Raw genomic sequence first — 27,641 nt, 5'->3', positions numbered from 1 at the left:
GCTGTGATCCACCCCGTGTCTCACTCAGAACATGTGTACCTACCGCATTACCCTCTCTCAGTGTCTATAAATCCCCCTGGTTTACTCTCCTGGTTTCTAGGTTGGGTGTGGTCAAGAGGCAGCTTTTCCCACCATTTATAAATTCGGTTGCGAAAGAGCTAATACTTCCTGATGACAATCAAAGCAAAATAATTACAGAATCTGGAGAACTGACATCCGTTGTGTTTCTTCTACATGTGCCAGGAAGCTTCAGTCAGAAATCTTGCTGAGCACCTATTTATCCAGTACCACACTAGACCCCAGGATAAGCAGAGAAGTTAGATGAGTGAGCTGATAATTACAACCTTTGTACCAAGAATACATGGCAGGCAGAGCATCTGACCCTCGCCGGTCAGGGTAGGGCAGGGCCGGCCCCCTGGGGGAGGTGGTGCTTGAGACAGATAGCAAAGGATGAACGGAGGCACCAAGAGTGAGACAAAAGGAAATGGAAGGTGTTTCAGGAGCAGCTTCAAGAACACCTGAGCTTTCAGGGAGAGCAAGGGGGTGAGTGGGGCAGGGTTGGAGGAAGAGAGGAGTTTGCAGAGGCTTACGTGTGGGGCCCAGACTCTGGAGGGCTTTGAACACTTCAGTCAGCATTTTCCAGGGAATATTTAACAGGTGTTATAGGGGATGTGAGTCTGTTCAAATAAATATGGGAAGCAGGACTTTTATGGGGCAGGGTGGGGGGAGGGAAGAGTTAATACTGTTTTGCCTGTTGAGGGTAGAGTTTTTATCAGAAGGGTTGACAGGCTTTGCTGTGCTAACCAGCATCGTAAATCTCCAAACAGAGCAAGACTCAACACTTCTCATGTCTGCCAGGGGAACCCCCTTTTCTTCTTTCATACAATGCATCTCCCAGGATGGTATTTCTCAGAAGATAGCTCAGGAGATGCCAGCCTTCCACTGGGATGATTTAGGCTGACAAAGAACATAATTGGGCATGTTTGTTTGTTTGTTTTAAAGTCCACTCTGAAATAAGATGGAAGATGGTTGGAGGGGGAAGAAGCTGGAGGGTGGGAAAGCTGCTAATGGTGATAGTTGCTGGTGTCTACTGGCCAAAGATCTTGGCAAACATCATCTCATTGAAACTTTCTAACAGTCCCCTCGGGTGGGTAGTGCCATTACCTGCATTTACAGATGAGGAAAGTCAAGCTTGGATGGTTAAATAGCAGGCTTGGGTTCAGTGTGAGACTGTCTGACCCCAGAGGTCATCTCCTAAGCCCCCAGCCCCACTGCCACCCCTGCCGGCCAGGTCAGAGGTGACTAGTGGTGAGGGCTCTGGGGCTCGAGAAGGAGGCCACCCAGAAGCAGAGGGACCAAGAGCAAGGGGAGCAGAGGGTGATTGGGGGAGCAGAGGGTGTTTGTGAGAGTTGAGGGGTTGGACGAGGACCATAGCCTATGTGCCTGCGGGCAGCCATGCTCGTCTTTCTGGGCGGCATCCCAACCCTCGACAGCCTCCAGCTGAAGAAGGGTCTCCGAGTGAGGGTTTGCCCACACTCCAAACAGCACAGGATCCAGGAAGCCAGGCTGATTTCCATCCAGATGTGCTCTTAGTGTGCCATGAGGGACCCCAGTTCTCCACTAAGTTCGTCAGCCCACTTTCTCCATAGGCCATTCCGACTGGCCCTGTGCTGGGCACCAGGGATCCAGGGACTCTGAGACACAGCCTCTCCCCGCAGGAGTCGGGTGTGGAGAAGGAATTGTAAGGCAGGTTTGCTGTCTGGAGGACCACTCCAACCAAGTGAAGCTCTGAAGTGCTGTCCAAGAGAAATGTAACAGGAGCCACACATGCGAACCACATATGGAATTCTAAATATTTTGGTAACTGTATTAAAAATTAAAAAGAAACAGACGAGATTAATTTTAATAATATATTTAACCAAAATATCCAAAACATTTTCATTTCAACATATAATCAGTATAAAAAGTTATTGAGATATCTTGCATTCTTTTTCAAACTAAGTCTCCAAAACCCAGTGTACATTTTACACTTAACAGCACATCTGAATTTGGATTCACCCTGTGTGGCCATTGGCCCCTGTCGTGGGAAGTGCAGGTCTGGACTTTGCGGCGTAATGACGGACCTCTGTGAACCACGAGGCTGATGGGAAGAACCAACCAGAAGCCTCCCAGGGCTTGCCAAGTGTCCGTGACCTTGGTCTAGTGTGGACTTTACTCTCCTTCCACTGTGTTCATCTGCCCCACTGTCCAGGGCATCTAGATATCTGGGCAGGCTATTGAGAGAACAAAGCTTGACTTTCGACACAGAGGGTTCAAGCTAAGAGATCTGTGCTCCACTGATTTTTATTCAAAAGCCAAGCATTTTGTGCAAATTGTATTTATTCATCAGACATTTATTAAGAAGATACATTTTCCCCATGGTACAGGGATGAGTCCCTCAAGGAAATGAACGTTTGAAGGAGTAGGAGGGCAGAGGGGCAGACACGGGGCGACACTGGGTGATGAGTGGGAGCACTGGGGAACAGCACCCCACCTTGGCAGAGTCTCGAAGGACAAGCAAAGTTTGCCAGGCAGATCAGGGTGGGGCGGGTCATTCCACCTGCTGGGCAGGCATGAAGCAGGCCTGAGAGCCTCGGGCCATGCAAGGGTCTTCGAGTGAGCACGGGGGGAAGTTTGGGAGGGGTCTGGGTAGGGCACAGCAGAGGCCAGGTCTTAGAGGATTTAGAACGCCAGCCCAGGGCCTTGGTGAACTGTCACCCCAGGACAGGAGAGGACAGCAGAGTCTCCAAGCTGGGGGTGGCAAGGTCACACTGCATTTAAGAAAACTCCTCTCGGCCAGAGTGGAGAATGGCTGAGGAGCTCCAGGCAGGGGCCCAGCTGATAATAGTGATCCAGGCCGGAGGTGGAGGAGAGGGCCTCAGACATGGGGTGTGCAGGAGCCGGCAGCCAGCCATGGGAGTGGGAGGCATCAAAGATGGCCCTTGGGCTCAGGCTTGGGTGGCTGGATGCCTGGAGCTGTGTGTGAAAATGCGTCAAACCACCTCTGTGTGTACTGATTCCTTAAGTTTCCACTTTAATGCAGCCACAGAGACTCCGTCCCACTCGCCCACTGCCTCCCAAGATACAGCGCTCGAGGCCCGTGAGTAGCCAGTGGTTCTGTCCTCTCACCTAACACTGCCTGAGCCGTCTCCCCGCCTGACTAAACCTCGGGGGTCTGAACTCAGCTGCCTTGCCAAGGAAAACCAGGAAGTGGGTTTTTCAGCTTCCCTCTGTGTGGCATGTACCCGGACTTGCATTTCCTGAGCTTCTGTCTCTTTCTTCTGAACCAGTTTGGCAACTTGCAGGTCTGAGCTGTAGGTAGCGGGGCTGCTGTGTGCTGTGTCTGCCGTGCGTGCCTGGTTTGAGCGCGTCTCCTAGGTTGAGCCACGTTGCGAGCCAGTGAGCTTTAAAGGCTGCAGCCGCCTCTTCCTCACAAAGGAAACGGAAGTCTGGCAGCAGGGGTCTCGTTGTGCCAGATCTTGGTTTGGAAATGCACTTGATGTGCCTTCCCAGGGGCGGACGCTACGCCCAGAGAATATCGAGCCGGCTCAGATGGAGACCAGTCTCCTCCTCTCCCGGGCCGCACATGGGGCTCCACCTTCCCAAGCAAAGCTCCGAGGATGGGCAGAAAAGCAGGACGAGATGTGATAAACCCACCAACACCTGGGAATGGGCAGGCAAGGGAGAGGGACCCATCCATGTCTTCTCAAGAGAAACGCCTTGGGAAAATACTGGGCGCAGATCCGGTGTTCAGCATCAGTGAAGTCCTTTTCTTGTGAGCTAAGGCTTCAGTCATGCTGAGGCCTGATAACTTTAGCAGCTTCCTTTCAAGTGGGAAGGAAACTGGCTGGGACCATTGAGTGAGGGCTGTTGACCAAGAGAAGAGTTTCTCTGTTTCTTGTTCAAAGCAGCCACCACTCTTGCAGTCAAGCAAAAGGGGTCTGGTTCCAGCCCAGTGGCCATCATGTTTCCCCACAAACCCGAGTCCCAGCCCCTCCTGCCCTCCCTGCTGTGGTGTCCACATCCATCTTGAAAAGTGTGGCAGCTGAGGGGTGCAGGTGACTGGGCTGAGCTGTGTCTGGCTTTTTTTTTTTTTTTTTAAGAGTTTATTAGAGTGAAGATCTATTTGAATCAGATGGCACCAAACCAGAAGTGGTTAGGAGTGCTCTCAAACTGTGTCTTTTGAATCCTTGTTGCACGTACCTAATGTCGGATGGGTGGCCTTCTCTGCATGGATGTTGGAACATTCTGTGGCACTGTCTTCCTTCCCTTCCCTTCCCTCCCGTGTACGGGAGCTGCAGGGCTGGGGTGGAGGCAGCCATGACACTGAGGTTCCACACGTGACAGAGCCATCCCGTACCCCAGTCACACCATGGTCAGCACAGCTGTCGAGGGGCTGAAATGTTTCTGCTTATTGTCATTGGGTGGGAGGCACAAACAGCAAAGAGAAACTGCTCTGGGGGACAGGAAGCCAATGTCTGGGTCAAGTATTGTGTGATTTAGTGAGAATTTCAGTGCAGTCAATAGCAACGTGGATCTGGGGAATAGACAGAGCCAGGCTTGATACCCGGATTGTGTGACTCTAGGCAAGTCCTGAAGCTCTCTCTGAGCCTCGCCCCTCTCTCTCTCTAATACACCCTTGTTCATGGAGGTTTTTTGTGAGCATGAGTATAGACATCATTTGTAAGGCTCCTTGCACAGGGCCTGGGACACAGTAGTGGTTCTTATTCTTCTTAATAGATTTTTCAGTCTTAAAACTTCTAAGGAATGACCCAGTTTCTTAATCATTCACCTAGGATTTTCATAGTCAGCGAATCATTCTTAGTCATATCATCCCAGCTGAGCCTCACAGAATCTGTATGAAGTAGGCATCTCCTCCACCCGTTTTAAATGAGAAAACTGACGCTCAGTAACTTAACCCAAGTCCCTCAACTACACAAAGGGGTCACCAGACTCTAGAACCTGTGGTCTTTCATGCATACCAAGTTCCCTGGGCCCTCCATCTCTACAGAGTCCATCTTAGTACAAAGGATGGGGGGAGAACCTTCAGGTGAGAAAAATTTAATCAATGGTAGCTTGTGTTTCCTATGGAATCACTACTGCAGTGTTAGGCCCTGGCACGGATGCAGAGGTGAGAAGAAATGACATTTAGTGAGCACCTTTAATGTGCCTCAGACTCTGCTCCTCTGTCCTTACAACAACCCAGAGGAGGCAGATGCTATGTCCCCAGCTGGCAGCTGAAACCACAGAGATAATCAGAGGCCATGCTGGCCTTTGAGCCCAGGCCTGCTTCTGCCCTGCCTCTCCTCACTCCTCACCAAGCAGCCTCTCTCAAGTCAGAGTCATCCAGTGGCTAGCACTAAGAAGTGCCTGGAGGGACCTAGGATCAAAGATGGCAGGGAATCTCTTAGTAGGATCCGGGGCAGGACTGCTCCCCTTGGAAGAACTCAGAATCTGGAGACAGCTACTTTTGACTACTTTTGACTGGTTGTGTAGCCAGTGTGAGGACCCGGACAGCCTGGGGGGTAGGGGTGAGGAGGGCTGGAATCCAGCCACATCCACCAGTGACTGAGGACTTGGGAAGGCAAATACTGCCCTGAACACTGAGTAGCAGCTGCTGCTGCCACTGCCCTAGTGTGGGAGGTGACTGGCCTGGCATTCGGGGGTCTAGGATTATGAGACACTGAAGAGGCAGGTGGCCGAACAGAACTGATCCTCCTGGGCCTGGAAGCCAGAGAGGCCTGTCTTAGTTTGAATCACAGTTTGGACACTTCTTCGCTGTGTGACGTGGAGCCATATGCATACCTTCTCTGAGCCTTAGTTTCATCATTTATAAAATGGGTTGCCCTACCTACCTGGTGGGGTTATGAGGTCGTATATTTGTAGTACCTAGCACAGTCCCTGGCAAGAGGTGGACACACGTAGCCCAGTTCTGCCCACCCAAATACCTTCATCCAAAGCAGGGTCACTGTGGGGCTAATGTGGGAGCCCTAGAAGTTCTGTGCTTTCGGGGCCTTGCATTCGCCGGTACCCCAGGTCTGTTCATTCTGAGTGCCCTCACGCAAGCATTCCCATGGGCACCCCTGCACACTAGGGGTGAACCTGGAAGACGTGGAGTATGAGCCCCGTGGCTTCAAGGGCCTCAGAGATGACGGCCCGCCAAGCTCCCATGTCAGGAGCCTCTGGCCCCTGACCGGGCTTTGCTGGGTCACTTAGCCGCAGGCATTCTCGGCAGAAGTATGGCTGTCAGCCCAGGGCAGTGGGAGCGTGGGGGCCAGCATCCAGCCTTTTTGGAAGGAGCTTTGTAGCCTGGCACCTGTCGCTGGAGTTCAGATGTGACCAGAGGATTTAGATTTTCTTTGTAAAAAGCAGAGAAAGAAAAGAGCAGAAGAAAGCCTTGCCAGTGTCTGTGGACTCAGGGGAGTGGGCTGGGGCGTGCAGGGGAGAGGCAGGCTGTGGTCGGCCGCATGTGAAGCGCTTTATAAGCTCTGTATTTATTATTTCTTGCTCACCATTAAAATCAAATGTACTCGGTGCTTTTGTATTCAATACACATTTAACCCTGCCGACTTAGATTTCTCAGGTTTTAAATCCAGTGGGGAATTGGCTGGTTTCCCAACTTTCCCCTCAAGTCCCCCTTGAACAGAGCTCTAAATCCCTGTTTAGCATTTTCTCCCCAGCGCGGCTGGGACCGGAGTGCTGGTGCGCCAGTCGCGTTGTGTGTTCGCCTGGTTTCTTCCCTCATCCCCAGCCCCCACCCTTCCTAAGCACCCCGGAAAGATGCATCTGATCACTGAAATATGACGGGCCAGTTGTCTGCATCGTCTTGTGATTCGGGCTTAATTAAACCATTTTGTCTGTGTGTGTCTGTGTCTGGTGTGGCTCTAGCTGTACGTCCACGGCCGTGTGTGTGTGTGTGCGTGTGTGTGTGTGTGTGTGTGAGAGAGAGAGAGAAAGAGAGATCCGTGCGTGGGCCTTCTCCTCCTGTGCGTGCCTCTGTGAGTATTTGCGAGACTGTGGGTCTGTTGGCATCTCCATGCCTCCATGCATGTCTCTGGGTGGTTGTCTGTCCGTGAGTATAATTTTGCGTCTGCTTTGTCCACACCAGTCAGACGTGCGTGTGACTCTGGGTGTGCCTGCAGCCGTGCGGGTGACTGTCTCTGGGTCTGCCGAGCCTTTTTCTCCCTCCCCCGCCTCTGCTGCCGCCCTCCCCCTCCCACCCCTCCCTCTCCCGCTCTGTCTGGTTTATCATCCCTAATGAAGCAGTCTTCTCCATCGATCCTGCTGATTGCCAACCCATTCCTTTTGTTTGTTGGCGCTGAGCCATTCAGCGGCACTCTGACAGCTCAGCTCGTCTAATTAGCTCTGTTGTTCTTTTCCCCCATGTTTCACCACGTTGCAAGTTCAGTTGAAGTTGCCACAAACTTAATCCCCCCATTTCAGCCACAAGTTCACATTCCTAACCCACCTCTATTGTACGAGGAGCAGCTGTGGGCAGGGACAGGCGAACGGGCCTTACTGTCTGACCTTCCTGAAGCCCCCACCCCAGGACCCCGGGGCAAGGCAGCAGTTGCCCCCAACTGCATGCCCTCTTTGTGGTGCAAAGTCAGGTGCAAACCAGGTGATCCTGCTTACCAGCTGCCAGAGGAGGCAGGCTCTGGGCCAGAAACCAGTTCAGGGTTAGCGTGGGTGTGGGGTGGATCCACTCGTGTGCTCAGCAGCCAGTGACTGGACGTCCGTCTGCACCGTGGAAGGCACTGTTCTAATAGCAGTGATAATAACAGCAACATTATTACGTGCTTCTTAGATTCCAAGCAGCAACATTCATTTCAAAAAACCCAGCTGAGGGGGTCACTAATACAGGCATGGAGCGGAGTGCTAGGCAAGGATGAGACCATCATAAATCCATCTTCTAATTCAGAGATGCCCCCTGTCTTCCGTCTGCTATTGATAAGGTCACAGGGAAGCACGATGAGCTTGTATTGAGCCCCTACTGTGTGCCAGGCCCCATGCCAGCGCTTCTCCTCCATGAGCTCATTGGAGCGTCACAGTAACCCCATAGCAGACAGCAAGTTCAGTGGAATGCACTTGGCTTTTACCACATCTCTGATTTGCCAAACCAGGCTGAGATCAGACTGGCTGTTCCACAGGAAAAACTCTGGTTAGATCAGATGTGAGGAGGCCTGAGGGCCTGATGAAACTCAGTAAAGACTTGTCTCTTATGCAGCCAGCTTCTGTAACCTGTATTCCGGGCCATCGTGTTGGGTCGCCCAGCAGCGCGGGGTTTGGGGCTGGGGAAGGTTCCAGGAGAGGGCGCGGGGTTTGGAGCGTGCCTGTGCTCTCCTTCTCGGTCTTGTCCACTAACCTCGGCAAGTGTGGCGTTGCCTGCAGTGGCCCCTCGTCTGCAGAACAGGAGCAGCCCGCACTGGGCTGCTCGGTGCTTCTTACTGGCAACAAAATTCATAGATAGGCTCTCTCCAGTCCTCCTCTGGCATTGTACAGAGATGGTGGTGCCAAATTTAAAGCCAGTTAGTGTTGACTGGCCCAAACGAGCGTTCTTCTAAGGACACCTAGAAATTCTTAGCCTAACTGTCATCACCGGCTCTAGTAGGAAAAGGAAGTGTCTTTTTATACAATCCCTCATCTTAGCCTTCAGAGGCCGTAGGTAGTAAAAAAAACCACCGTGTCTCTGCAGTCTGGCCGTGGACCAGGAGACTGTGCACTTCACCGTCAATACCCCCGGCTCCGGCCCTTGAGCTTGTCTGTGTGGTGAGTGCAGTGGCCACACGGACTGTGTGAGGGTCCAGACCGAGCCTTGCACAGGGCTGCCCAGGGGAGCAGAAGGAGGACTTTAATTGGTGCCCTAATGCTGTTAGTATTTGCTTCTCCACCCTCCCACTTAGAGAGTAAAACAAGCATCCTATAATTCAGCTGTTAAAAAGAACAAAATAGGCATGTGTGCCCTAAACACAAAGTCTGAGTGAAACCTCCTTGTTCTAACAAACTGGTTTCCAGGTTCCAGGAGAAGGCAAGCGGGACTTACTATTAGGGCCTCTTTGTTCCGGGTCATGCCCAGACAGTGTCTCGCTGAGCCCTCAGGGCAGCCCCACAAGGAAGCAGGTGGAACCACCCGCTGGGTGCAAATCAGGACACCCAGCCCTTCAGAAGAGCCTTTCTCCTTTGAGTAGGCCACAGATTCCAGTTCACAGATCCGCCACCACTTCAAAAGTCTCCATCATAAGCACAGCCTTTAAGTCTGTGCTCTGAAAATCCCTTAACGTTTGTTTTAGGGCTGCTTACCTACATCTTGAAAATGTCCTTGAATGGCTTTTCCAACTCAGCCCTTCTTGGGGATTTTCCCCATGCCCATTCTAGGTGCGCCCTCCCCGTCCACACGTCGTTAAAAGACCGAAGAGCAACATCACAGTGGAAGCCCGAAGGACGTCCGTCTCGAGCCCCGACCAGTGAGTACCCCGTCCTCCCCTCCCCTCTGCAGGAGCCCAGGGGGGCCAGTGCTTTGTGGAGCCCACGCGGCAGCCCTGGCCTTTGAAGGGCTTCCCCGGAGCCCTGAGCGGGTGTTTCACAAAGAGGTCAGTCGGGGAGCAGGGCTTGATCTTCAGTGTCGGTTCCGCTGGCAGTTGTCACACCAGCAGGAGGCCCCAGAGGCCAGGATGCCGGGCACCAGGCTGGGTTTTGAGTAGTGACACCCACGGGGTACTCAGACAAGCTCAGAAAGTGGTTCTCGGCTTTTTCTTACGCTAAAAATAGAGGGTCAGCAGGAGAGAGTTAGGAACCCAGTTGAGGAGGCTGCCTATTTAATGAGGGCCAAGACCCATGGAATCTGGTGGGCTACAGTCCTTGGGACTGCAAAGAGTCAGACACGACTGAGCGACTCACACACGCGCCACCTTCCTAGGCCTGGGCTGCTCGAGGGAGGTACACCCAGGGCTATCCTCATCCACCGCCCCCCGCACCAGCACCTCTGCTCACCTGTGCCATAGCGTTTAGCTCATCATGAGTCTGCTTTTCTAGCTCTCGGGCCCAGAGCTCCTCAGGACAGGTGCTGGGTTTCATGCCCCATAGCAAGCAGAGGACCTGGCTTAGAGTCATTCTCTGGGCGGACGTTGGGTAGGTGAGGGGAACGCCAGGGCCAGAGGTGAGCGGTGTGAATGTGAGAGGCTTCCTGGCTTCAGCGCTGTCTGGAGAAGGTAGCACTGCTTCCATCAGAGGATGCTGTCTGCCCTTGGTCCCCAAGGTGCACAGCCCCTGGTCTCTGCCCAGACAACTCAGCAGCTACACGCCGGCTTCCCATGACGCCCTGAAAAGTACATGAATCCACCTCGGGTTTTTGCGAGCCAAAATCATTGCCCCTGGGACCCTGATGTCCCTTGGGTGAAGAGGGCAGTGCTTCTCCTGGCTGCCCTGTTTTCAGAAAAGTTCTCAGAGAAGGAAGTTAAGAGAGATGGCAGGTCCTAGCAAGAATAGAAGCCAAAAGAAAGCAGAAATTCTCAGATGCCGGGCTGTGGCCTAGCCTGCCTGTCATCCAGGATTCTCTGGTATATAGTTCAGTATCACGGGAGACTGCGGTGTGGTTACAGAACCAGCCTGCCTAGGAGGCCCTCAAACCTGTGTGTCTGTGTGTCTTGGGAGATGCGTGGTGATGGAGAATTTGGAAGAGAGGACTCCAGAAGTCGGGTGTAGGTTTCACTTGAGCTGTGCACAAAGGGAATGCGGATTGTTTCCCTGCCGTGGATTATGATTGCCCCCTTGTGGAGAGAATGCAGTGTGGCTTCAGAGTGCCTCAGAGCCCAAAGATTTCTCTTTAGGGGGAAGAAGTGCGTCACTTTTCTTGAGAGTCATCTCTTTAAAACTGGACTAAATATTTTATTATCCAGTACATAATATTTATGTACTGGATAGAGGGTCATGGGCCTGGAGATACTGAAAGGCAAATCCAGAATATCCTTGCATTGTACCAGAAACACACCAACACTTGCCAGTCTACCGAAAAGCATTGCCCATTTGTGGCCAAGTCCCCGATTAGAGCTTGGACCTCCCCACCACACGTGTTTATGCTGTTGCTTTTCCAGCCCCGTGATAGGAGATTGCTGCGTCAGTGTATGCAAAGAGCCAGGGTCTGGCACCCCCATCATTCTGGTGGTTACCAGAGCTGGGTCGGTACCACTTTGTGCGGGTTTTGTTTTGTTTTATTGCATTATGCCTTGTTATGGATTTCTTTGGGGGAAACATTTGAGGTTGAAATGAACCGGTGGGAGCAGGGTTGGCTAGTTTAGTGGGCTGGCACACTGGCAGTTATAGAAGACAAATGACAGGTTCTCTGTGATCACGCATAACAGTGCTCCACCGTACAGTGGCCCACCAGGAGATAGGGAGGTACATTTTAGAACATCATTCCAAGAGTTTCTGTTCACTTCTTTTTTTTTTTATGGGGTGAGGGAAGGCAGGGCTGTATTCCTATAACGCCAGTGACATTTCTGGTGTAACCCGGGTGTTTCCCTGCGTCTCTTCCCATGCTGCCTTCTCCCTGCCCCCACCCCCTGTTGTGCTCCACTTCCAAATGCCATGTCACAACAGCACTTGGATGTGTTTTTCTCAACTGTCATCAGCTCCAGCTGGCAAGACCAACTTCTTGAAACACAGGAAGCATCCAGCGGAAAATATTTTAATAAAACAGACTCCTCATAAAATGTTGTTTTGGGGGGAAGAACCCGCCCCTCCCCAGTCTGTCAGCATTGTGTCGGGAGACACGAGAAGACAAGCCGGCGGGCAGGAGCCACATCCTAATGGGGCTTTGTTGCGGGTGGTTCAGTGCTGGGCACGCGGACTCGGTGCCTGGCCCTTTAATCTGGCCTGGATTCTCTTGAATCACAATCTTTGTCTCCGCTGGGAATATCAGAGTGCATCAGAAACTTGGAGGATTTTTGGTGGCAGAAGGAGACACAGGATCTTTGAAGTGGAGGGCGGGATTCGGTCCTCCTGACTTCTTGCCCCAACTTTCACTTCCAAAAAGCACATTAAATAATTAACTGTGTGGACCACAAGATGGAGCTGATTCAGAATAAGTCGGTCTCCACAGCCTCCTGCGGCAGCAGCATCTGGAATTCATCGAGGCCGCTGGCACTGCCGCAGCACTGCTGGCCACTGCCTTCACTGAAGTCCATTTTTTTGCTTTCCAACTTATGTCCATTCTTGCCTCCATTCATTCCACAAACATCTTCAAAAACCTACCAGGTGTGAGCTTCTTAAGATTTTAAAGGGTGCCCTAAGGGGAATCCCACAGCTAAATTTTATTGACTTGCAATTTCCCAAAGCAAAATGTTTCCTATGTTAAATTTTCTTCCCCAGTGAAAAGTAGGTGTCCTAGCCCCTCAAAACCATTTGATGGCGATTGGAAGACTCCTTTAGGAAGTCTTCTGGGGATAACATTTCCCTCTGTTTTTCAGTTAACATTAGCTCATTAATATTCAGTGATGACTTCTCCAGAAGTATTAGCTACTTACATTATTATTCACAGCAGGACTGATGGTATGCCCCAAGGATCCCCTAGGGTAAGAGTTAGGATTAGGAGGGATCGGACGGAATGGGCCGTGGGTCAGAGGCCAGTTGGCAGCGAGTACAGTGAGCTCCTGATGTGTTCTGGGCCCTCTTAGGCATCCTTCCCACAGAATGGGAACTCAGGCTCAGGAAGGAATGAACCAGGGTTCCAGGCCATCCAGTTAGAAAGCGGCAGGGCCAGGACTCCCGGTGCTGCTCAGCTTCGTTCTCTCGGTTGTACTGTGCTGCCCAAGGGGGTCCATTGTTCTCCTGGCTTTGCCCAGAGAGCTCCATGTCCTGAGGTGTCTTATCCTGCACGCTACCTTCCTTTCTGCTTCCCTGGGGTTGGGAACCAGAGCTGTTCAGTCCTCTTCTAGCCCAGGAGGCAGTGTTCTCTGGTGGCTGAGTGTTTCTATCTGGGGAAGGAAAGAGAAGTGACATATACTGAACATCCCTGAAGATGGTGAAGGGTGGGTAGTGGCTTTCCCATTGAACAGATGGGGAAACTGAGGCTCGGAGAGAGGCTTTCCATAACTTGCCCAAGGTCTGGGGGCTGGAAAATGGAGAGATCATCTTTTTGATGACAGGCCTGGTCCTTTCTTCTGCAGCATCCAGCCCTTTTTGTTAAGAACCTAATTATGACTATGAGGATGATGGTGGCTGCAGTAGGCACACTGAGGTCACAGCTCCCCACCCCATTAAAGGTAGGCTTTTCAACGGGAGCGTGCATGGCTCCCAGGCCCCACCTTATCTTCCCTCCGGCTTGCTAGATATGGGGCAATTTCGCATCCAACCTAAGGCTTAGAAAGAGTCGATAGCAAGCTGTAAAAGGCAGCACTGCTCAGTACTGCCCGCCCCTCAGGACCACACACAGCAAGCAGAGGCCAAAGGAAAGGGATGACCTACTGGTCCCCAGGTGCCTCTCTTTCATTCGCGAAATTTCATTCTGCTGTGAGAGTTGGGAGGGAGACAGTTAGGAGCAGTCCCCACCTTTTCTTAAATCTGCATAATTACCTGGAAGGATAGGGCTGTCTTCTGAGTCCTAATGGTGACAGAGCTTGTGCTCATTGTAGATCTGAGGTGTGCCCAGTCCTGCCAGCAGCAGAGACTGAGCTCCTTCAGTGCATACCTTGTCCGCTAAAGGTGACACAGAGCACCCTCCAGCCACCTGAGTCTTGACCCGCTGTAGGCTGGTTATTTGGAGTTCGAAATAAGTAAGTGAGAATAGTCTATGTTCAGCCACCAGGGGCCTGTAAGCCATTGCCCTGTCATTTCTCTGGCCAGATCCATGTAAAAAAACTGCTCTTTACCAGTAATTTTCTTTGTTTGTAAAAATAACCCAGTAGCCTTACAGGTGAGCTGGAAGTTAAGGAAAAGAGACAAGTTCATTCTGAATCCCACTACTTCAGTTCCACCACTTACTAGCATTTCTGCAGATTTTCTAGATGGATCTTGCAGAGCTGCCAGCTTCCTTGCAATATCCCATTGTACACTGGACTTCCAGGAAAGTCTGTCCTTAGCCACTCTTACAGGCCGCTATCCCCACGTCCTTGTTAGCCCCGTGGTGACCATGGAATGGAAGATCCCACTGTGTGTATCTGTGTGGTCTGCCTGACCACACCCCTTATATGGGATTTGTAAACTGTTCCAGTTTTTCACAAATGTGAAAAATGCCAAAGTGAATGTCCTTGTCCTCCAAGTTTTTATATCATTATAAGAACAACTACCATTAACTGAATACGGCATGCTAAGCATTTTACATACTTTGTTTCATTAAATCCTCATGGAAATCTGGGGGCAGGGGTAGGTGTCATTAGCTCTGTTGTATAGAAGTAGTAGCTGTGACTCCAAGAAGTGCTGGCTGCACATGGTCACAAAGCTAGGTAGTGGCAGAGCTGTCCGTAACACCAAAGACCAACCCTTAACCAGTCTTTTTTTTTTTTTAAGATGTTTTGATGTGGACCATTTTTTAAGTCTTTACTGAATTTGTTACTACTGCTTCTTATTTTGCTTTGATTTTTGGCCTCAAGGCATGTGAGATTCAAGGCACATGGAATCTCAGCTCCCCCACCAGGGATGGAACCCACACCCCCAGGTCTCCACCACTGGACTGCCAGGAAAGTCTGTCCTCAACCAGTCTTTTAGACAGATTTCTGTTCTGTGTTGCTAAATAACTTTCTGAAAGAATCACACCACTTTACACTCCCATCAGAACTGTGGAATCCCCGGGAATCTGGGTCCCAGAGACCCATCGGGACATGCGGCTGGCCTTAGAAATCCTTCTGGACGAGGAGTACTTCTGCAGGTGGTGCTGGCTGGGCAGGCAGTGTGTGCACCAAACGGCCAGCCCCCACTGCTCAGGAATTGGAGAGTCTGCTCATCTGAATTGCACTGCATGACCCCAGTACCCAAAGCCCCCAAAGATTAAAGTAAGATCAGAAGAAGCTGCCAGAAGCATTTAGTGAGAGCTCTGCCCAAAGACCAGGTCTCAGAACACTTTGCAGTCGTATCTCTTCAGGCTGGTTGCACACATGCTCTGGCAGGAGATGACGTCTGCTTCACCCCCACTTCCCCTGCCCCCATGCTGAGTCTCCTTGGGCTCAGCACGGCCTCTGGCTCAGGATCACAACCGGAGCCCCTCTGCCTCCTGTCCAGACCCAGAGCTGCCCAAGAGTGAGGGCCTGGTGTACATGCCTGGCTTGGCATCCGCAGACTTGGGCAGCATCCTGGCCCACCAGCTGCCAGTCCGAGACATTGCACAACTCTCTTTGCCGTCTTTTTTTTTTTTTTGCAATACCTGTTAACATCCCAAAGAACACAATCTGGGAAGCTGCCCATAGGAGCCACACAAGCATCCTCAGTTAGCAGCCGTGACTGCTGCAGCCTGCCTCCTCCCAAGCCCACAACACCCAGGACTTCCCCTGACGAAGCCATGACCTACCGTGTCGTGTATCACCACGTGCCACACGCACACTCACAGACCCCCATAGTCTGTAAGTAGGGCAGGGCTGTGTGACCATCAGCTTTGACTCTTCAACTTCAAGACCAGAGCCTGGCCCAGCTCTGCTCAGGGATATTTACTGAATGAGTGAACGGAGGAATCCCCGCGGGCAGCTTACAGCCCAGCGTCCTGGAGATGAGGGCTGGTGTCAGTTAACAACCACAGATGTGTAAAGAGCACCTGCTATGAGCCAGGTGTGATTAGGAGGCTTAGCAGCACCTGCCTGGCCTGGCCCTCTAAGAGCTAGAAGCTGCAATCAGCCCCGGGAGCAATCTCCAGGGTGCCAGCTGGGCCCTAGGACCCAGGGGGTAGGGGCAGCTTCCTGGGCACTACGGCCTGGCAAGCTGCCAGGAGATCAAGCAGGTGGGTGCAGACTCAATTAGCGAGGCAAGAGGCTTCTGACCCGACTTGGCCCCTGCCCGCTCTCCACCGGTGAGTTTTAGGCCCCAGAGACAAAGCCAAGACAGAAGCCAGGCATGAAGCCTGAGCCCAGACTAGAAAAGCAGGAGCTGCCACAGGGCCCCCGGCATACACAGTAGCCCAGGAAGACACAGGAACCCCTCATGTCGACCACTTCCACCTACCACCTGGAAGGAGGGACTCTCCCAGGAGCAGTCACAGTAGGGGATTAGATGCAACTGAAAAGCCAAGCCTTTATGATGCCTTCAGACACAGCACCCCCTCCTTAAGATGTCACTGAGCTCAGTCTCCTCTGAAAGGCTCTGCCACACCAACAAGCACCCTCCCCAGTCCAAATTCCATGTCACCATTTCCCAAGCGCCTGTTCTGGGCCCAGTACTTTGACATGTGTCATCTTGGTTAGCCTCCCCTACTCCCCCAAAGCCTTCACAGTGACGGCATTGTCAGCCCACCCAGCCACGGGGGAACCAAGACTCTGTCAGGTGGAATGACCTGCCCTGGCTCCAGCACGTATACCCAGGCCCACTGGGTCCCACATCCACATCCACTGCTTCCACACCAGACACCTTCCCACAACTGCTGCCTCAGTCCCTAGAAAAGACTTGCGCTCTTGGCAGGCAGAGACTGTCCTCAGGATGAGGGATGGGTGTTTCTCAGCATCTACATAATTTCTCTTCCGGGTAAGGAGAGCGCCCCCAAGGTGTCCCCTTCCCCGTCTTCCCTCCAGCAGAGAACATGAAGGGTGGGAGAGTGGAGCCAGGCCTTTCCGCCTGCGTGAGTGTCCACCCGGCACCAGGGAAGGTCTCCTCAGCCTGCTGGGTGTGGGTGTGGACATGGGGAGTCCACACTAGTGATCTTTGTGGGAGGAAGGCAGACAGACAGACACAGGTTGATGAATAAGTGGACAATTAGCAAGATACTAAAGAAAGGTAAAAGGCACAACGAACCCAGGAGATGGAGATGAGGGCAGTGGAGCCAGTAAGTGCCCCGTGCCGGCTCCCCAGGCCACCACCGCCCCACCCCGACCTCACACCACCTGGTCCCTGCCAACCCCACCTGCCACCCTCAAGCCCCCGTGCCCACTCCTCCACAGAGACACCTCCAGGCCACTGTACAGCCTCTGTTGGACTCACGATTAAAGCCCAGCCCCCATGTCACCTCCCAGGTGGCGCCTTGTCCAGGGGCCCCTGAGCTGGGCACACGCACCACTGCACTCTGGCAGGGCAAGTCCCCAACAGGAAGGAAAGGCCCTGGCCTCACACTCACCATCCACCCTCGACCAGTCCACGAGACAGGAAGACACCTTCTCATCACAGCAGCGAGTCTCTCATCGCTGTTCTTAAGTGGATATTCACCTACCACTGAGAACAAAGACCGCGTGTCCAGCAGGTTCCCATATCTGTCTTTAGTTCTTCTTCCTGTTTAGCAGTCCTAGCCTTGCCCCAGGCACATGGAATAGCTCCAGTGGACGTTCCAGAGCTTCCCTTATGGGTCCTCCACCACACTCGTCCCTTCCATAGAAGAGACTTGCTTCAGAGCCTTTTTCTCTGTTTTTTAACCCACGCCTGTGCTAAGGTGCCCTCCAGAGTATCAGCCCTGTGTGGCAGTGCTGGCAAGGAGGCATGGCAGCGCCTCCAGGTGGGGGAGCTCTCAGGTGACTCTGATGTGCTGAGACGTGCCCAGCTGGGGACCAGCAACCTTGACTGGGGAGATCTTTGAAGGCAGGACCACTCTATTCGTCCTTGAACACCCAGGGGAGACTCTGAACAGGGTGGAGAGGTGCAAAATCTGTGGACAGGTGAGCGTAGCATCTGGGCAGGAGCTGAGTGTGCACTGGGCACCGTGTGAAGCCCTTCACGAGTGTCCTCACTCAGCTCTTGTGATAAGACTAACAAGAGGGCTGTAGAATCTCCATTTTGCAGATAAGAAACTGAGGTTCAGGGAGGTACAATGACTGTCCCGAGGTCGGTCTGGCTGGCACTTTGGGGGAGGGTGGACAGACGGGCCTTGTCTTGGGGCCTGTCCCTGCCCAGCGGCCCAACAGGAGCCTTGTAATCAGTGGATGCCAGAGCGGCGTCCAGTAAAGTAAAGATCCTTTGTGCTGGAATGAAATGATCCTTTAAAACGTGTTCACCAGCTCCCCTCATTCGTTACCTCTGGAGACCAAGTCCTTGCTGATTTTTTCCCCTTCTTTATCTCAAGTATATTTAAATGTCAATTAAATTTGAAATATCTACATTTGTCAGCATTTCATTGTGGGCCAGCGTGACGTGCTGCTGATTTGTCCACGCGATGTGACACATGAAAAAAACTCTCGAGATGCAGATCTTCCTCATTAAAAACTAAGCCCGTGCGATCCCGGCACGGCAGAGAGCCACAGAGCACGTCCCCGCTTCCTGACGCCGTGTCTCTGACATGGTATTTAAAAAGGAACAGCCGCGCCTGTCACCACTGTCACACGCGCGTGCTAGCCAGCGACACGTTACACCAAACATTAGAGAGGGTTCGGGGAGTCATCTGCATGGGAACTCCGTGCTGAGATGAGGTGGGCAGAGGTGGGAGCAGCCGTGGGAGACGCTGGGCTCTGAATGTGATGGACAGCGGGCCTTTCTTTCTCGCCAAGACCCCGGCAGCCCTCACTGGGTAGCCAAGTTTGCCACGACCTGCCTTTTCAGAGACAGCTCTTTGTGTGTAATAAAATCCAGGCAAGTGGTGGGTGGCAGACTGCAGGGTAGTAGCTGAATTGGGTTAATGAGGGAAGAGGTATGCTTTTTTTTTTCATATTCTGCCTTAAGCTAATAAAAAATTTAAACCTGGACATATTCGACGGTTTATCCTTTATCTCTGACAAATATCTGACTGTATGTTTCATGGGCGAACATGAGCAGCTGAATTTAAATCAGTTTATTTTGAAATCTCACCTTTTATCAAAAGTGGAAGGAGAAACACACAACCCCTTATTTCATTGTTTCAGATCCACAGAACTAAAGAGGCAGGATCACAAAGTGCTTTAGAGTCAGGCGGATCCAAATTCCATGCTCTGCCCTTAGCTGCTGTGTGACACTGGGCAAGTGACTCTGCCTCTCTGAGCCTTGGCTGCTTTATCTGCAGAATAAGGATGATGTGATGAGTAATTAATCAGAAACCGTACGGACAGCATTTAGCCCAACACTTGTAAATACTGCTAGTGTCAGCATCGTCATCCGTGTGGCCCAAAGCCTGGACCTGAAGAAACTCTCATCAAACCACATGGCAGAGTTCTTGTCTGGGTATTTCCATCACTCTTGAGAGACAGATAGTGTGTCCAGGAGACACCCTGGACCTCATGTTGAAGCCCTGCCCGACCAGCCTGGCCTGGTCAAAAGAGCCAGCTGGAGAGGAAAATGTTGAGCTGGACAGTGAGGCTCCCTGTCCCCCACCTCGCCCCCAAGTACCTGTGATCTGCCCTCGGGAGTCACTGGATTCTGACAGTGATGGGACGTGCAGCAGCCTGACAAGAAAACCAAGGCAGAGTCCAGCACAAAGGCTCTTGGCTCTCCTATGAATCCAGATATTGCTGGCAGCTTTAGTGGCATGCAGCTGATGTGCCAAGCTGTGCTCTCTGCTTGCTTGTCAAAGCCAGAGGAGGGGACTGTGCTTGGACAGGTTCTGGAATGCATTCAAGATGGATTTGAGCGTCACCAAAGCCTCATTCAGTTTGACTCAAGCAGAGATACGAGGCCCACATGTACACAGTCTTCCACCAGCCCAGAGGACTGGAAGGAGAGGGCTCTGAACTGGAGTCCCTGCTCATCACCTCCCGGTTGGGTGGCCTGATCACACCTTTCTTCTTCACCATGACCCCCAGTGCTCATCTAGCACTGGGTCTTCTCAGTCGGCACTCAGGCTGTGCTTTTCGATTGGGTGCATGGGTGACCGGACGAGACAGGTGGATGAATGGACTTATGACAGTCTTGTCCTCTCTAAAATCTGTGCAGTGACACCTTCCTGCTGGGGGGTGGGGGCAGGGTGGTAGAAATAACCTATGTAAAGACACTGGCACAGTACCTCCTTGTGGATACTATTGTAAGCATTTTTCTGAGATTCCCACCTGCCCCCGTATATATATAACACTTTCATCCATAAACGTGGTCCTATTCATTCTTAAATTAATATTCTTTTTCATATTCTTTCCCATTATGGTTTATTGTAAGATATTATAGTTTCCTGTGCTCTACAGTAGGACCTTGATATTTATGTATTTTATATATAGTAGTTTGTATCTGCTATTTCCAAACTCCTAATTTATCACCCTCCTTCCCCTTTGGTAACCGTAAGTTTTTCTTTGTCTGTGAGTCTGTTTCTGTTTTGTAAATAAGTTCATTTAAATCACATTTTAGATTCCACATAAAAATGATGTCCTATGGTATTCGTCTTTTTCTGTCTTATTTCACTTAGTACAGCAATCTGTAGGTCCAATCCATGTTGCTGCAAATGGCATTATTTCATCCCTTCTTATGGCTGAGTAATATTCCATTGTGTATGCATGTCCCACATCTTCTTTATCCGTCCATTTATCGATGGGCATTTAGGTTGCTTCCATGTCTCGGCTATTGTGCATAGTGCTGCTATGAATATTGGGTGCGTGTATGCCTTCAAATTAGAGTTTTCTCTGGATGTATGCCCAGGAGTGGGATTGTAGGATCACACGGCAACTCTGTTTTTAGTTTTTTAAGGCACCTCCATACGACTCTCCATAGTAGCTATACCAATGTACATTCCCACCAACAGTGTCGGAGGGTTCCCTTTTCTCCACATCAGAGAGGGGACCTTCCTACACTGCATCCTCAAGCTGAGGAAAGGATCATGTGCCTGGTGGGTGTCCAGAAAGAGGGATAAAATGGGCGCGTGCGAGGCCTCGTCTCCCCAGCACGCTGGCTTCTGCTCAGTCCCTCAGCAGACTTCCTCTGCCCTAACACTGTGCCAGGGGTGTGAGGATAGAGAGAATGCACCAGGCTGCTGCCCTTGAGGACCTCATCACAAACAGAACTGCAAGAGGTTCAGCTCTATTGATGATTCTGGAGGAGGGCATGGCAACCCACTCTAGTATTCTTGCCTGGAGACTCCCCACGGACAGAGGAGCCTGGCAGGCTACAGTCCATGGGGTCGCAAAGAGTCAGACACAGCTGAGCAACTAAACACAGCACACACAGCTGTACTGATGAAGCGCTAAACCACTCAGCCCAAGGAGAAGCCCACTCCATCTAGGGAGAAATTTCCACTGGGAGCTCCAGGAAGGCATCTAGGAGAGCGGTTTGAGCTGAGTGTTGCAGGCCAGGGCAGTCAGTGCAGCAGGCAAAGGCAAAGGCAGGTGGCGGGGGCAGCAGGAAAGCAGCACAGAGATGGGCGGGCTAGGCCCAAAGCAGCGCCCGCCCTGCTCAGAGCCTCCCGCCTGCCCAGCACCTTCCACGAGTTCTCTGAGTGCAGCCTAAGGCAGAGTGCCTGCCCCGCTGCGCCCCACCCCACTCGGGACAACAGTCCAGTGCTGGCAAGTAAGAAGGGGTCCTCCTAACCTTTAGACAGATAAATAAGTCATTCCAGACACATCTGAACATCAGTACTGCTGATGCTTTAGACACTGCATGACCAGCTGAGGTGAAATCACCATCAAGAGATTGGCAAGGCCAGGACTGTGATTCAGAGCAACATTCCAGGCGCCATGTGGAAAGTGGCCCTTCTGCTGAGCTGTATTTTATGTCCCAGTCTGGCCCCTGTGCTGGCCAGGGCACATTCCTGCGGGTCAGACCTTCCTGCCCTCTCTCCTGAGCAGAGACAAATGCACGTTCTAGGCCATGCTGCCACCAGTCCTGGTGGGCTGACATGCATCTTGTCCCTGACACCCGGGAAGGCGGCCTGGGAATGGAGAGGAGAGTGGTGACCTCCCTGTGCAGCCCTGGGCAAGTGAATTCCCCTCTCTGAGCCTCAACCTCCCCTTCAGTACGAGGACAAAACTCTCTGCCTGGCTAACTTTCAGGGACAGTGCAAGGCAATGAAGGGTCAAGTGTGATCGTGCTGGGCCCTCAGCCCTGGGCGCCAGCTTTGATTCCACATTTGAAAGAACAAGATATCCTTGGGTAACAACTGTCTTAGCACCGGGGATGGTGGGTCACAGCCCAGTCGCCCAGTCCCCCCAGGGACAGCTGCTGTCTCTCACTTACCCTCCAGCCCTGGTACCCATGCACTTTTTTGGACATGTTTCCTCTTCCTGAAATGAAGTCAGAAGGGAATTGCATCATATGAGGCAAAGAAAGGAGACTGCTCTGGCTGGGGTCTGGGGAGAGAGGAGACAGTCCCGATCAGGTATCCCTGTGTCTCCTGTGTTTGAGGTACCTCTCCAAATTTCACCAGTGCCCAGGAGACCCTCGGTGTGCGTCCAGCCCTCTGCACTGGGTAGAGGCGTGGGCTGCCGGCTCCCCAGTTGTATGTTGGGGCAGCAGCCGTGGGGCCAGGATTTGAACCAAGAGCTGTGGGGTCCAGCCTCTCTCTCCTGAGCACACGCCTCTCACGCGCCCTGGTCAGTGTATAATTCATAGGAGCCGGCGTGGAGTTTCTCTGGGCTGTGTATGTGTTTGTGTTTATAGAGGTAGAGCTCACAGGTGGCTGACAAGGGAGATGTATTTTTTATAACAATGAATATTTAATTTCCACATCACAGATGAAAAAGACTCTCTGAAGAGGCATCTGAGGGAGACTCCAGAGAGCGGCCGCTAATCAGAAAAGGGCCTTCTTGCGAGTGCTCTTCCACGTGGCTCACTTTCTTCTTTAACTTTTTCATTTTTTATTTTTTCCTGATTATTGAAGTAGATATGCACATTGGAGAAAATGTAGAAGACACGAAAATAAAAAATGGGAGAAGGGAAAAAAAATTACCCAAAATCCCCTAGCTTTTGTTGACATTTAGACACCTGCCTTTCCAGTCTTTTTTCTATGCATTTTTCCATTAGCAAATGAGACAGAAGGTTTTTATAAACATAGTTTAATGAGAAGATAATACTCAGCCAACTGTACCATAATTCACTTCACCAGATTCCTACTGCAGAAATTTAGATTGTCTCGTATTTTATAAACAGAGCGGTAATGGACATCTTTGTGCATAATCTGTTGCTACAGTTTGGGGTATCTAAATGAAAGTGAAATCATGAGGTCATAGATGCATTTAAGGCTCTTGACACAGGTGGCAAACCCACAGTTTCTTTTCTGTTCGGGACCAGCTTCCTCACCGTGGGGGCCTGTCGGGCCTTCTCTGGACAGCTTCCTCCCTGGCCGGCAGAGGGAGGCCAGGGTCAGGCACCGGCCTGCAGGCCTCCTTCCCTCCCCACCACGCGGGGTCCTGAGGTGCCTCCTAACGGTCTTCTCTCTTGTCTCCCTCTGCCCCAGCCTCGTAAGGCCCTTGCGACACTATGCTGTCTTCCTCTCCGAAGACTCCTCTGACGATGAGTGCCAGCGGGAAGAGGGCCCGAGCTCTGGCTTCACCGAAAGCTTTTTCTTCTCCACTCCCTTTGAATGGTCTCTCCTTCCTTCTTCCGTTTTCCTGAGCTCGGCTTGGTGACTCTCCGGGACCACTTGAAGGGGCGGGGGTGGCCAGCTTGTGCTTGCGTGTGGGGAGGGTGCCTGGGGCTGCTGCCGTCCGGCGCCTGCGTGCAGGGCGGCGCACCTCCCCCGGCCCGCCGTGTGCCTCCTCCCAGGGCGTTCATTCCGCCAGCCCCACAGGGCCTGTGGCGATGGGGTGAGGTAACAAGGGTGACTGGGCTGTGAAGGTGTGAGACGGGAACATCGGTCTCCTTCCTCACAGGGAGAATGCACTGGACTGTTACTGGGGTTGCCGACTGCAGCGTCGGCTGCGGATAGGCTGGTTGTTGCTGCCCAGTCTTCCTTTATCTCAGCACACCTTGGGAAGCCATGGAGATGGAGCGTCAGATTTAAAGTTTAAAAAAAAAACAAAAAAAAGTTACTGGTATGGAATATATATATATTAATGATGGCATGGCCAAAGATCTTACCGATTTGTCTGACTTTAAGATAACTTTTCTCATTATTATTTATAGCCTAAGCCTCCTTCTAATTACAAATTGCAACAAAGAAAGAGAAAAAGAAGGTTCACCACAACACAGCCACCCCGGGAACTGGGCTTTGGTGGCTGCCTGTTTTTTTCGCCACTTCTTGCCTCTCCACCCACAGGCTTTTCCCAGCTGGGACTGAGCAGAGGGCCAGCTCTGGTCTGTGTTTATCTGTTTGCATGGTGTTTCTAATGGGAGCCTTCAGGGGAAGGGAACTGCCCTTTGCTGAACACCCACAGCAGACCTTGGGGAGTGAACCATTCCAGCCCGATTACAGAAGAGGGGCTCTCCCCTTGCTCCCCCCTTGTCAGCCCCCTTCACTATCTCCCTGCACCCACTCTCTCCTCCAAGGCTGGGCCTGTGGGTTCCTTGGGGCACCCGACAAGCCCAAAAGCTCTCTTCCTGCCACTGCCCCCACAGGCAAGGAGCTTCTGGCCCTTTGTGCCACCAGCTCCCCTGTGACTGCAGGCAAGTCAGCCCCCTCCTGAGGTCCTCACTTAGAGAGCAGTGCCCTAAGCCAGTGTTGCCCAAGTTTTGCGTGCTGCCTGGTCTGTACAGTGAATCTCCTTCATTAAAACTAGGAGAAAAGCCTTGTCCTAAGCAATAGTATCTATAATATCATAGACTTAATGTATCAGTTATTATTTCTATTATTAATTAAAATAAAGATTGCATCATTGGAATAAGAAATGTCCAGCCATGTATCAACTTACAATTGCCTTGCTGGTAAAAGGATCCCACACAGATAACAGCCAAGGACCCCCACCGTGGGATCTGGCTGGCCACGTTCTTTTTAAATTAATTGATGCCTTAATTATTTAAAATAATGCTCACTCCCTGAACCATGATCTATGAAAAGCATAGGGTTTTGTGTGTGTTTAAAGGGAAACGGCCATCTTAAAATGAATTCCTTCTAAACAAACTGTTTCCTTAACTACAAAGCACACTGACTTTTCTTTGTCTCCTTCACTGTGTTCAAACTTGGTTAAAGGAGCTTGGTCAGATGGCTTAGTTAGAGCAAGTGAGGGACTTTAGAAGTTTCTCATACTTGGCTTCCACTTCTGCCTCTTGCCAGGTGCTGTGTGACTTAGGTTCCGTTACTTGCCTCTCTGAGCTTCAGCTTCCTCATCTATAAAGTGGAGGGTGTGAGTCCTACTTCATGGGCTGCTTGTATGGCTTCAGGGAGATAGTACAGTCTGACGCAGTCCTTGCCAGAGTCAAGACTGTTGGTTGAGCCCCTTTTCCTCTACTGACTGTCCCCCTGCCCAGGTTCATGCAAGTGGGCCTTCAGACCACCAGGTGGCGACCTTCCCCACTTTACCAGAGCCATGAGCAGTTTCCACCTGACCCAGGGGGCAGAGCCTTGTGATTGGAGGTAGGATGCTACTCCGACCTTGTTTCACAAGAGGTCTGGGGAGCATTCTCCACGTACCCTGGGGCTCAGGCTTGTGAGAGAGGATAGCGAGAGGCACCCAGTGTCCCCAGCACCTGGGTTGGCTATAAGATTTTGGTGCATGAATGCACAGGATGTGTTAACAGCCTCAGCATGCCTGCTGTACAGCCGGCACCACGTCTGCTCGTGTCATCTCCACCACCAGTTGCAAGGACGTGCACTCTGGAACGGGGGAGCAGCTGAGGCTCAGAGAGGTTAAGTGACTTGCCCAAGGTCCCACAGCAAGAGGTGGCACCAGGGCTGGAACCGAGATCAGCACAGGCTGAGGCCTAGGTAGTTCGTGGCTGAGGATCCTGGGGTGCACTGTGCAGCCCCCTGGGGGAGAGTTCCCCCCGCTCAGTTCCGCACAGGCTGGGCCCAGGACCCGACTACTGCAGGGGTGAGGGTACGGACAACGGGCTCAGGAGTGAGTCCTCCTGCCGGTTCCCTCTCCAGCCGTGCCCCATTCCTCATGCCTTGTGTGAATGGTGTGGGAGCCTGCTGACCAGTTCTATGGTAGGTCTTGTGGTCTGGAGGAAACTAAGTGGGCTCCCTGGTGCAAGCTAGAGCCAGAGCAACTTGCCCAAGGCCCCTCAGTGAGCGGAACCCGAGATCAGCCCAGGTCTGTCTGCCTGTCTGACAGGCACTGTTCAGACACCTGCACTCGCAGGGACCCAGAACACTCTCCTCTCCCAAGGCTCCCAGCTGTGCTCCTTGAGGCCTGGAAGTTCTCCGGGGTGGGGGCTGCTTGCTCCTTCCGGGACGGCTCTGGGTGGGAGAATCCAGCCTGCTCTGCCTCCCCCCAGGCCACAGCCATATCGGACACTCAAGGAGTCAGACAGTGCAGGGGACGAGGCCGAAAGCCCGGAGCAGCGAGCGCGGGAGCCTGTGGGCCCCACCCCAGCTCCACACGACCGGGCCGCCAGCATCAACCTCCTGGAGGATGTCTTCAGCAACCTCGACATGGAAGTCCCGCTGCAGCAGCTGGGCCAGGCCAAAAGCTTGGAAGACCTTCGGACCCCCAAAGACCTGAGGGAGCAGCCGGGGACCTTTGACTATCAGGTATGGTGGTTGGAGGTGGGCACGGGCTGGGGGCACTTTCTGCACGTGAGGCAGGTTTTCCCACATGACAGTGAGACACCAAGGGAGAAAGAGCCACTTTTCCAAGTCCCTCAGCCAGTGCTCAGAGTCACTCTGACTGCAAACTCTGCCGGGCGGGCCAGTGACCAGAGCCCCGCACACAGTGATCGCTGGAGAACAGCTACAGCCTGATGAAAATCTGCCCGCTGCTTCATGGGCGGCGCCATGACCCCTGATGGAGCTGGGATTGTCCCCACCTCACCAGGCTCCTTGAAGAGCCTGTGGATCAGAGCTCTGGGGCTCTGGATACTCACCTGTGACCCCTGATCTTCCTTGAGACTTTCAGTCTGTCACCACCTGTGCCTGTCTCTTCACTTGTGCCAGGCGGCTGCTGACTCTGCAGTCCCTGGGTCACAGTGTGGAATTCACAAAGCTCCCACGTATCCAGGGGGCGCTAGTGGTAAAGAACACACCTGCCAGTGCAGGAGATGTTAAGAGACAAGGGTTCGATCCCTGGGTCAGGAAGATCCCCTGGAGGAGGGCATGGCAACCCACTCCAGTATTCTTGCCTGGAGAATCCCCATGGACAGAGGAGCCTGGGGGGCTACAGTCCATGGGGTTTCAAAGAGTTGGACACGACTGAAGCAACTTAGCACACATATCCGATGATTCACACAAGCCCATCTGTAGGGAATTGCTATTTCCAGGCTGCAAATGAGGGAGCTCAGGCCAAGAGAAGGGACATGACACCCAGGTCGTGGCCCAGCAGGTGGCAGAGCTGGACAGAGCCCAGTCCTATTTCAGCCCCAGCCAGTGTGCCCTCACCCAGCCCCCGAGCCTCACTTGCCCTCTTGGGCTCAGGGGTGGCTGAAAGTGCCCACACGCTTTGAAAAGTAAAATGGGTCAGGCCAGTAGAGGGTCAGCAGATGGAGTCCTTTTCCTAAAACTAATTAGCAGCGCTGGCTTGAAAAGACAGGGCTTTTTCTGGAGACCCTTTGTGCCACCCTAGTGAGAGAAG

The 27,641-nt window shown here is 52.3% G+C and overlaps 1 protein-coding gene across 6 annotated transcripts in view; it reads left to right on the top strand.

Annotated features, from left to right (window-relative positions):
- Positions 1 to 27,641, top strand: part of DENND1A (DENN domain containing 1A) — a 531,039-nt gene that overhangs the window by 500,150 nt on the left and 3,248 nt on the right. For 2 of the 6 annotated variants that reach the window (XM_059891201.1, XM_005213126.5), the window contains 4 exons: positions 3,083 to 3,139; positions 9,415 to 9,503; positions 23,432 to 23,560; positions 26,350 to 26,605. In XM_059891201.1, the coding sequence (XP_059747184.1) occupies positions 3,083 to 3,139; positions 9,415 to 9,503; positions 23,432 to 23,560; positions 26,350 to 26,605 (531 nt within the window). The remainder of the gene's footprint in view (positions 1 to 3,082; positions 3,140 to 9,414; positions 9,504 to 23,431; positions 23,561 to 26,349; positions 26,606 to 27,641) is intronic. The other 4 variants (XM_015473579.3, XM_015473580.3, NM_001193014.1 and 1 more) reach the window with 4 other exon arrangements.

The sequence above is a fragment of the Bos taurus genome, chromosome 11 (assembly GCF_002263795.3).
Source record: "Bos taurus isolate L1 Dominette 01449 registration number 42190680 breed Hereford chromosome 11, ARS-UCD2.0, whole genome shotgun sequence".
In the NCBI taxonomy this organism is placed as follows: Eukaryota; Metazoa; Chordata; class Mammalia; order Artiodactyla; family Bovidae; genus Bos; species Bos taurus.
The sequence above is the reverse complement of the archived record's forward strand: the minus strand, read 5'-3'. Positions and strand labels throughout refer to the sequence as shown.